General features: G+C 39.9%; 1 protein-coding gene across 5 annotated transcripts in view; it reads left to right on the top strand.

Annotated features, from left to right (window-relative positions):
- The window catches only part of LOC103154717 (proline-rich protein 12-like), an 88,280-nt gene extending 80,390 nt beyond the window's left edge, over positions 1–7,890 (top strand). For 3 of the 5 annotated variants that reach the window (XM_016662947.1, XM_016662948.1, XM_016662946.1), the window contains 6 exons: positions 2,445–2,561; positions 4,015–4,148; positions 4,263–4,990; positions 6,349–6,468; positions 7,336–7,433; positions 7,550–7,890. In XM_016662947.1, coding sequence (XP_016518433.1) covers positions 2,445–2,561; positions 4,015–4,148; positions 4,263–4,990; positions 6,349–6,468; positions 7,336–7,433; positions 7,550–7,690 — 1,338 coding nt within the window. In that variant the 3' untranslated portion in view covers positions 7,691–7,890. Of the gene's footprint in view, positions 1–2,444; positions 2,562–4,014; positions 4,149–4,262; positions 4,991–6,332; positions 6,469–7,335; positions 7,434–7,549 lie in introns of those variants that run through there. The other 2 variants (XM_016662950.1, XM_016662949.1) reach the window with 2 other exon arrangements.
- Positions 7,891–9,389: the final 1,499 nt, after the last annotated feature.

Below are 9,389 nucleotides of genomic sequence, written 5' to 3'. Positions count from 1 at the left end.
CCCTTATCTGAAGCCTAAAACCCCTGCAGTGTTTACGGCCCTTCACAAATTAGGGCGAAAAGCCAGAACCTTCCCTGTACTGCCCTCCACACAGACAAAAGGCAGTTCAAACGATCCTAGCAAACCATCTGCTGTAACTACAGGTAAAATAAAGGTCAACCGGCCAGAATAAGTTACTGATTTAAAACCACAATTTAGGCCATTTGAATCAAGACATGTTAAGTTTTAAAACTAGCTTATTTTAAATTTATTTTCTCAACAAAATGCAATATTTTGTGCCAGATCCACCATTGTTTTCATTAATTATAAATTAATTCATATTAAATCTGACACAGAAGCTGTCACCAAAGAATATTCTATTACTATTCTATTGTTTTCCCCACAAAGCATATTTAAATATGCTTAACTATGTATAATACAATAAAAAAAAACCTTTAAAATAAAATTGTTTGTAAATATAGCTGTTTGTATAAGGTTTCCAGTAACAAAACAGCGTGTTATGAAAAATTCAATGCTCAAATACGTCATTGTGCCTGTCCAACGTATAACGCTGAGTGGAGCGGTCGACCGCTCTAAGAGGGCCGCCCTAAATCTCGTCAGCGAAAACAGGCGAGAGCGGTCCGTGAGGCGTGGGAGGTGCCAGTATGAGGTAGCGGCAACCCTTGGAAGGTGCCGAAGTCAGCCGAAGTCAGTGACAACACTGGCAGCTAGTCCCAAAAACAGTGGCACTAATGGCAGGTGTCAGCGGAAGTGCAAGTATGAGGTGCCGAGGTCAGCCAAAGTCAGCCGAAGTCAGTGACAACACTGGCAGCTAGTCCCGAAAACAGTGGCACTAATGGCAGGTGTCAGAGGAAGTGCCAGTATGAGGTGCCGAGGTTAGCCGAAGTCAGCCGAAGTCAGTGACAACACTGGCAGCTAGTCCCGAAAACAGTGGCACTTGTGACGTGTCAGCGGAAGTGCCAGTACGAGGTGCCGAGGTCAGCCGAAGTCAGTGACAACACTGGCAGCTAGTCCCGAAAACAGTGGCACTTGTGGCGCGTAATGACACCTGCCACCGGAAGTGCCATTAGTAGGTGCGGTGTCACAATTTGCGCCTGCTGTCTCGCATAATGGCAGTACCGGTACACCTTCTACACCTTGAAGCCTGTCTGTTACACAGTCTTACGTTAGCTGAACAGATCAATATGCAATGTGTATCGTATCTGACATGCATTAAAGATTTTATTTTACCTGAAAAGGCTTTTTACTAAATTGTATTCGTGTTAGCCACGCTAGCACCGAGTACAGTGTGTCAGGCCTAGGCACACTCATCCTGTTCTGTTGTTTGCCAACAACAGAAATCACTAATTTAAAAAGTAACCCTCAAAACCATGAATGCCCTACTTACACAGCCTTGCAAGAACAATAGGCATCAGTGATCTTGTCCACAGCTATATTTATGCTGAGGGTGTGAGGATCTGCTGTTTTCCTCATCGACCGGTAGCATTTCGCTGTGACGCGCACAATGTTGGAAGCATCGCGTGGCTCAAACATCTTTATGTCACTTGTTGGTTCCCCTGTCCATTGTCGTGGCTGATATTTTTTGAAAATCCGGCAGAAATGCTACACTAATCGACTCAGAAATACTCTGCAGAGAGTCAATCGAAGTGAAAGACGCCATGTTTACACATAGAAACTAAGCTCCGCGAGGCTTTGTTTGTGAGCCATGCAGCCACGTGGGATTTTAGGGGGCATTTCTGGGCGGAGCTTGGTAAGGTCCATTACTGCTTCATGCAACTCAACATCTATGTCAGGGGTGTCCAAAGTCGGCCCTCGAGGGCCGGCATCCTGCATGTTTTAGTCCTCTCTCTAGTGGTTGTAACAACCTCCTCAGCAAGTCAATGTTGTCCTTAGGCCTTCTAATGAGCCATCATTTGATGCAGGTGTACTAAACCAGGGAGAGACCTAAAACATGCAGGATGCCAGCCCTCGAGGACTGACTTTGGACACCCCTGATATATGTCATCCCAAATTTACACTGCATGCGTCTCTCCTCTGCTGACCTCACTCCGTCAGTTTGCGTGGCCTACCACTTGGTGGCTTCCATTTTCTTATAATACAGCTGGCAGTTGACTGTGGAATATTTAGGAGTGAGAAAATTTCACAACTGAATTTGTTGCAGAGGTGGGATCCTATCACAGTTCCATGCTGGAATTCACTGAGCTCATGAGAGTGAGCCATTGTTTAACAAATATTTGTCAAGCATTCCTAGGTGCTTAATTTTATACACCTGCGTGTATAAAATGGAAGTGATTGGAACACCTGATTCTGATCATTTGGATGGATGAGCAAACATTTTTCCATCCATTGAATACATACAATATAGTGTATCTGGTATCAACTGAAAGTGGTGTGAATAAAATATTCACTATCAAATGACCTGAGTTGTTTCTTTGTATTTATAGATGGCTTTGCAGACAGGCCGAGAACCTCCACCAATATGGAGAGTCCAGAAAGCTTTGCTCCAGAAATTCAGCCCAGAGATTAAAGATGGCCAAAGACAGTTCTGTGCAACCAGCAATGTGAGTTTTCCAAAGTACATATTCTTAGTATAAGTATTCATACCCTTTGAATTGTTTTTGGATTTTGTCATCCATCCATCCATCCATCCATCCATCCATCCATCCATCCATCCATCCATCCATCCATCCATCCATCCATCCATCCATCCATCACTCCATCACTCACCCTATAATCTCAGATTTCAGTGTGTCTCATGAGATTTTATGCGACAGACCAACATGAAGTGGTAGAGAATCAAAAAGTTGGAAGAATGGATTCTTTATTTTGTAAATAAATTGCTCAAAAGTGTTGTTTTTTGTTTTTGGCCATCTTGAATTCCACTTTTTAGAAGTACCTTTCACTAAAGTTACGTCTCTACTAGCTTTGTGTATTTCTGCCTATTCTTCCTAACTCAAACTCAGTCAAATTGAATGGAATGTTTTTGGAACTTCAGTTTTTAAGTCTTGCTGCAGATTCTCAGTTGGATTTAGGTCTGAACTTAACAGGACCATAAAGGGTCAGTATTATGTAAAAATTACTGTTTTGAGTTTTCAAAATGTTATATTATTCCTTCATCAAAAACACACCTAGACTGTTGCCTTATTTTTTAATGCATGTTTGAGAAATCCTTTAATCTCCCGTGGAAACCATTCAGCTGTGCAAACACTGGGGTGGCCCTAGCTCTGTCTTTAACATACAGCTCCTCCTCGGAGCTGTAATTTCCAAACTTCAGAGCTTCCACCTCAGATCAGCCCTCCCCCACAACTCCCCAGTCAGCTCCTTCAGACTAGCCAGCAACAATTAGCAAACTCCTGGTGGAACTGCGCTCATTGTACAACTTCTCAGTGCAACTCCTAAACAGCGCTTTGCTTTCTGAAACTCCTGAAGATGTAGTTTCAGAAAGAGTAGGATTTTTTAAAGAGACAGAGACCCAATATCAAGGCATTAAATTACAAAGCCAATTTTTTTAAGTCATTTGATATATATAACATTTTTATAACTAAAGGTAGTATAGTTATGTGAGTATGCTATAAAATGGCACTGATGTGCCTAGAAAATACATAATATTTCCCCTTTAAGGATCCATATGAGCTGCATAGCTCAGATTTTAGCATACTTCAATGTCTCCTACCAAATATATGCTGATGACACTCAGCTTTATATGTCTGTATCACCACATGACTCTGGTCCAGTGGTGATACACTGGACCACCAATGTCTTACTGGTGGTCCAGTGAGCTTAAAACTTTAAATTTCTCTGTGCTGGATCTTAGAGGTGTCAAAGTAAATTAGGTTGATTGTTCATGGCTACACTTCTCAGACTTTCATTTGTAAACATTTGAAAAATGATTCATCATTTTTCTTCCACATTACATGGATGCACTTGGTGTGTCTGTCACATAAAATTGCAGTAACTCATAACAGAAGTTAATGTGAATAAGTGAATAACCAAGTGAATAACATTTTCCCTCAGTATCTGGGCTACTTTGGGGATGCCAAAATGTGCTACCAGCGTCTGTATGTGAAGTTCCTGGAGAACGTCAACAAGAAGGACTACGTCCGGGTGTGTTCTCGCAAGCCTTGGCACCGAGCCGGCCTGGCCCTAAGGTAAGGCTGCAGGTTCACTTTCTCCTCTGACTTCAGATTCATTATCCAGCTCCTTGAGGCTGATGAGAGGCGCTCACTATGTCTGTCCTATTCTTCCATCCAACTGTCTAACAGACGGCAGTCTCTGACTAAACAGGTGCAGAGCATTCAGAGTCAGAACCAGTCCCGAGTGGAGAGAGATGACAGAGACAAGGAGAGACAGAAAGAAAAAGAGATGCAGGAGCAGAGAGCCAGAGGAAAGGAACGAGAGAGAGAACACAGAGAGAAAATAGAAAGGGAGCTCAAAGAGAGAGAGAGAAGAGAGGAAAAGGAGAAACAAGAGAGGGAGCATAAAGAGAAAGAAAAAATAATGAGAGAAAGAAAGCGAAAACAGAGGGAGTTCAGAGGAACAGAGAGAGATATAGAGAGGATGAATGAGCAGACAGGGAGAGAGGAGAGAAAAAGAGAGGAAAATAGCAGTGAAAGAGAGCAGATGGAGAAGAGAGAGAAGGAGAAACAGGAACAAGAGTTAAGAGAAAGACTGAGACAAGAGACTGAACAGAAGGAGAAAGAACAGAAAGAGAAAGGAGAAAGGAGGGAAATCCTTAAACAGCAGAAGGAATTGAGAGAAAAGCAAAGTGAGCAGAAAGGAAGGGAAAGAAGAGATGTTGAGAAAGAAAAGAGACAAGGAAAAGATAGCAGCTTGGAGATCTTAAGAGTGAAAGAAGAGAAGAGAGGAGGAGAGAAAAACAAGATTTCTAAAGACAGAGCCGAGCCTCCACCAAAGAAGAGGAAGAAGTGGCTGAAGGAGGTACCGTCCTCATCCTCTGAGTCTGACTCCTCCCGGCCCAGTGACGATGAAGGTCAGCTCTGTGTGAATATGGCTGTACATATCCATCTCATTCTGTCCACTCTCAGTGACGCAAATGTTTTTATGACTTCAGTTTTATTTTCAGATTGTGGTGAAATGGGATAGGATGCACATAGTGTGACAGAAACGGTGTCTGAAATTTAAATTATGAAATATTATGACCAACAACTCCACCTGCGGTTATAGGCTCAGGACTATTCAGATTCCCACTGTTTACAAAAAGGCTGTGCCAGGTCAAGACAACAGAGAGGTGGTGCAGACGGCAGTCTGAAATTGTACTTTGCATAAAGTACAATTTCCAAACTGCACCAAATACACAACATATATTTTGCACATTAGCTCTTCAACAGTAAATTGTATCCTCAAACCCAATCGATAACTAACAAAAAATTATTAATGCAAAAAAGAAAAAAAAAAGAACATTGCACACCAAACAGCAAAAAAAATGCAAATGAAACCAAGAAACAAAATAGCAACACAAACAAGCAAGCAAATGACAAATTAAACCTGCATACACGGCTAACTGTGGGCATTGCCCCAAAACCCTCAGCACGTGTCTGTCCACACGCGCGCCCAGAGAGCAGGAAAGACACCACACCACCTATCAGTCCTGCCTGAAGAAGGCATGATTAATAAGAACTAGTCTTAAAGCCAGGCAAAACTAACCTAGACCACCCATCATAATCTAAAGTTGAATGTGCACCAAAATACCGCAATAGTGCATGACATTTTATGTGCGAAAACAGTTTTCAACTCATTTTCTCCTGGTCCAAAGGAAGGAGGTTTTTTTTCATCCAAGAAAACTATTGATAGACGTTGAAATTCTGCCTGAAGTATAAAGATGAACAGGTAAAGACTCCTGAAAATGAATTTCCCTTCTGATTGTTTGGGACATGTGGAGGAAAAAATTTGAAGTTCTCCAGCAGTCGAGAACCTCTGCTGATCTTAGCCCCTTTTTGAAACACATTGTAAAAACACAAAATCTGACCATGTGTCTAGTTTCTAATGCAAATATTGTTGTACACTTTAAATAAGACACTTCACCTGCCCTGCCTGCTGGTGGGGTCAGAGGGCCTCTGCTGGGGTGAGACTGCCCCAGCAAAAGCTCTGGGTACTATCTCGTAGCTTGCCACCATTAATGTGTGAATGTGTGTGTGAACGGATGAATGACTGAATGTCATGTTAAGCGTTTTGAGGTCCTCTGATCTTGCTAAAGAGCTACACAAGTACAAGCCATTTACTTAAAAAATAATATAAGTATTACTTGCTAAAAAAAAAAAAACCCTATAAAACTAAGAGTTGCCACTGCGCTGTGTCCACCCCCCTCACTGCAGCGTCTCCATGCTCTAGGCCCGGTGTGGGGAGGCATCAGCATCCGGGCCATGAGGGAAATGTTCAAGAGCTATGTGGAGATGCTGGTGAGCACAGCACTCGACCCTGATATGATCCAGGCTCTGGAGGACACTGATGGTGAGTCTCACATGGACAACGCACTTCAAAAACACAAAATCTTACCAAGCAGCTTTTAGTCTAGTTTCTAGTGCAAATGTCATAGTACACTTGAAATACTAATTTGCCAGTAACTTCTCAGCATAATAGTTTTAAGTCAATAATTAATTAATTCATAATGATGAAAAAGTACTAGCAACAAGTAAAATAATCTGCCATTGGAACAAGACATTTTCATTTATATTTAATATGGAAAAAATGTCTTTTTCTACTGGCAGATTATTTCACTTATAATGAGTACTTTTTCATCAATATTAAGGAATTATTGACTTACAACAAGTTCCTATTTCATGCTGAAAAGTTACTTGTAAATGAGTTTTGTTTTATTTCAACCGTACAATGACATTATGCACTAGAAAGTAGTCCAAAAATACTTGGTAAGATTTTTGCAATGTACAACTACAGACTTGTAAAAACATGATTGTTTACTACAATACAGAGGAAAGAGCCTGCGTGTTGGTCAGATATCATAAACCCCCATCATCAGCACCAATTTTAGATGATTTCCTGGTCTTTCTCTGTAGCTCAATAAAGGACAACATTTAAGTTATTGTGAGAGAATAATGCCCAAATCTTGCTTATGGGCTAGAATATGGGCTATTTTTCTTCAAATTGCTAAAAGATATTTAACCCAATTTTAGGTAATGACATATGTATATATTTAAGCCTGCAGGTATAACTTTGAACAAATTTTGTGCTCTGTTTATGATTTAAAAAATCCTTGAAGCTGTATTGTTTATTATTCATCATGAAAAGAAAACCCATCATTATAAAAAAACAGGAAGAAGGCAAAGTTAAAAGTGAAGGACTGTTGTTCTGACTGCTTAGATGAGCTGTACCTCCCTCCAATGAGGAAGATCGACAGCTTGCTGAGTGAACAGAAGAAGAGGCTGTTGAGAAGAATCAATATGAGTGTTCAGCATCAGGTGGGCCTTTACATTCTTCTTCTGTGGTCTCTCAGTTACATTCCAAAACCTTACGATCATTATTACCAAACACACTACTGGAAGAGTTCAGCTGAAACATCCCTTTTTTTTCCCAGGAGGTTTTACATATGTATCCCAAAATGACAGCTGACCCTCTGGAGTCTGGAGCTGTCAGAGTTCATCTGGGTGGTGAAGGTTACAGTCGTAAGACCCTCAGTTGTGTCAAGAAAAGTGTTCCTAAGCAACAGGTGAGGTGATGTAGTTTCACACTGAGGTACAGGTGTTGTATGTCCAACTCATTTAGCAGGAGCTAAGGATTGCAATGTTTTAAAAAAGAAATCAGAAATCATATGTGGTTGTTACTTACTACAATTGTCTGTAATTTTGGTCTAATAATTGTATTCCGGTACATCTCAAACAATTAGACGTAAGGTTTTTTATTTGTCATTATGTGTCTAGAACAGTATTTCTCAACCTTTTTCGGTCCAGCGCCCCACTAGCCTTTATCCAGGTCCCTCACCGCCCCCCACCAAAGAATTTGCAGGCTACTTTGCACTGACCATTATTTTATCATTAATATTATTATCACTATTATAGATGTTTTGATTTTTATGCTTGTTTCTATATTTTTCAAAAATAATTTCCCAGAGAACAAAAAAGCCATGGGAATAGAAATTATTTTCACAGGCGTCTACAAAAAATGCAATGAACATTCAAGTTAAAATCTGTAGGCCTAACAGCAGCCAATCAGAGTGGAAAAAATATTCTTATTTTGTGCCATTTTCTAGTTGTTAAATCTTGCACAAAATGATCAGATAAAAGATGTTCAACATGCCAGTTTAAACTTTGATCTATTTGCAAAACGACTGAGCTCTGCAACATTAAAACATGGATAGAACTGTAACTACATTAATCATAGCTCTTCTTCTCTTCAGTGTTTTTGTGAGTTTCTGGTGGTGCAGCTCTGTGCTGCCTTCAGGAGAATGGGACATCAGAGCATCATCCATAAAATTTCACCCACATGGCATTTATTGTGCAAACCAGAGCTTTCAGTGGAAAAACAAAAGTTCCAGGTCCTTTTAATGCCGTACAAATATGAGACAGAAACATGGATTATATCTTTATATAGACGTGTCTATTGATTTATAGATTAATAGTTTTACTGGACAGAGATTACAAAGAACAAATCTGGTTCTTCATCAAATCCTAATGAGTCAAACTGAAAGTGTCATGGAGTTGTCAGCCTCATGACATTAACACTGACATGAAAAATAATATTGAAGAAATGAATATATCAAATATAATTAAAAACATAAATAAGTGATAAGTTATTTACTGTTATGGTCTGTAAGTATATTTATTCTCAGTATTAGATATGGTCTCAACAAACCCATGGCACTTCAACAATATTATTTTACTTTTTATCTGGAAATAGTGTCTGTTTATTCTTGCCATACAGTCTCTGTATTAATTATTACTCTAAAGGTCTTGCCACACCAGTTTATTCCTCTGTATTTACTTTAGTTTTTTCTTAGTTTATTCTTGCATTTTGTTCTTCATTCATTCCCATTTAGTTTCCTTTGATTAGTATTATCCTCTCTTGATTTATTGTTATGTCCACTTTAGTTTCTTTCCTGTTGCTAGATTTATTTTATCGTTTATTGACAATCAGTAATCTTCACTCTTCACCTGCTGCGCCGCCTAATCGTCATGTTTCACATCATGTGTTGATTTTTTTCACTGTTCAACGTCGGATTCTCTGTCTTATGCCATAATTCACATCTAGTTCGTCGCTCCGTTTTATGTCCCGCTTCTCCTGTTTCAGAGTTTTGTATGGAAGCCCATTTCCGCCATGAAAAAAAAAAAGACGAACAGGAAGTCATAATTTCGACTTTCAAAGTCATAATTATGAGATTCAAAGTCATAATTTCGACTTTCAAAGTTATAATTATGAGA

The sequence above is a fragment of the Poecilia formosa genome, unplaced genomic scaffold, assembly GCF_000485575.1.
Source record: "Poecilia formosa unplaced genomic scaffold, Poecilia_formosa-5.1.2 Scaffold396, whole genome shotgun sequence".
Lineage (NCBI taxonomy): Eukaryota > Metazoa > Chordata > Actinopteri > Cyprinodontiformes > Poeciliidae > Poecilia > Poecilia formosa.
This window is presented reverse-complemented; position numbering and strand designations above follow the sequence as displayed.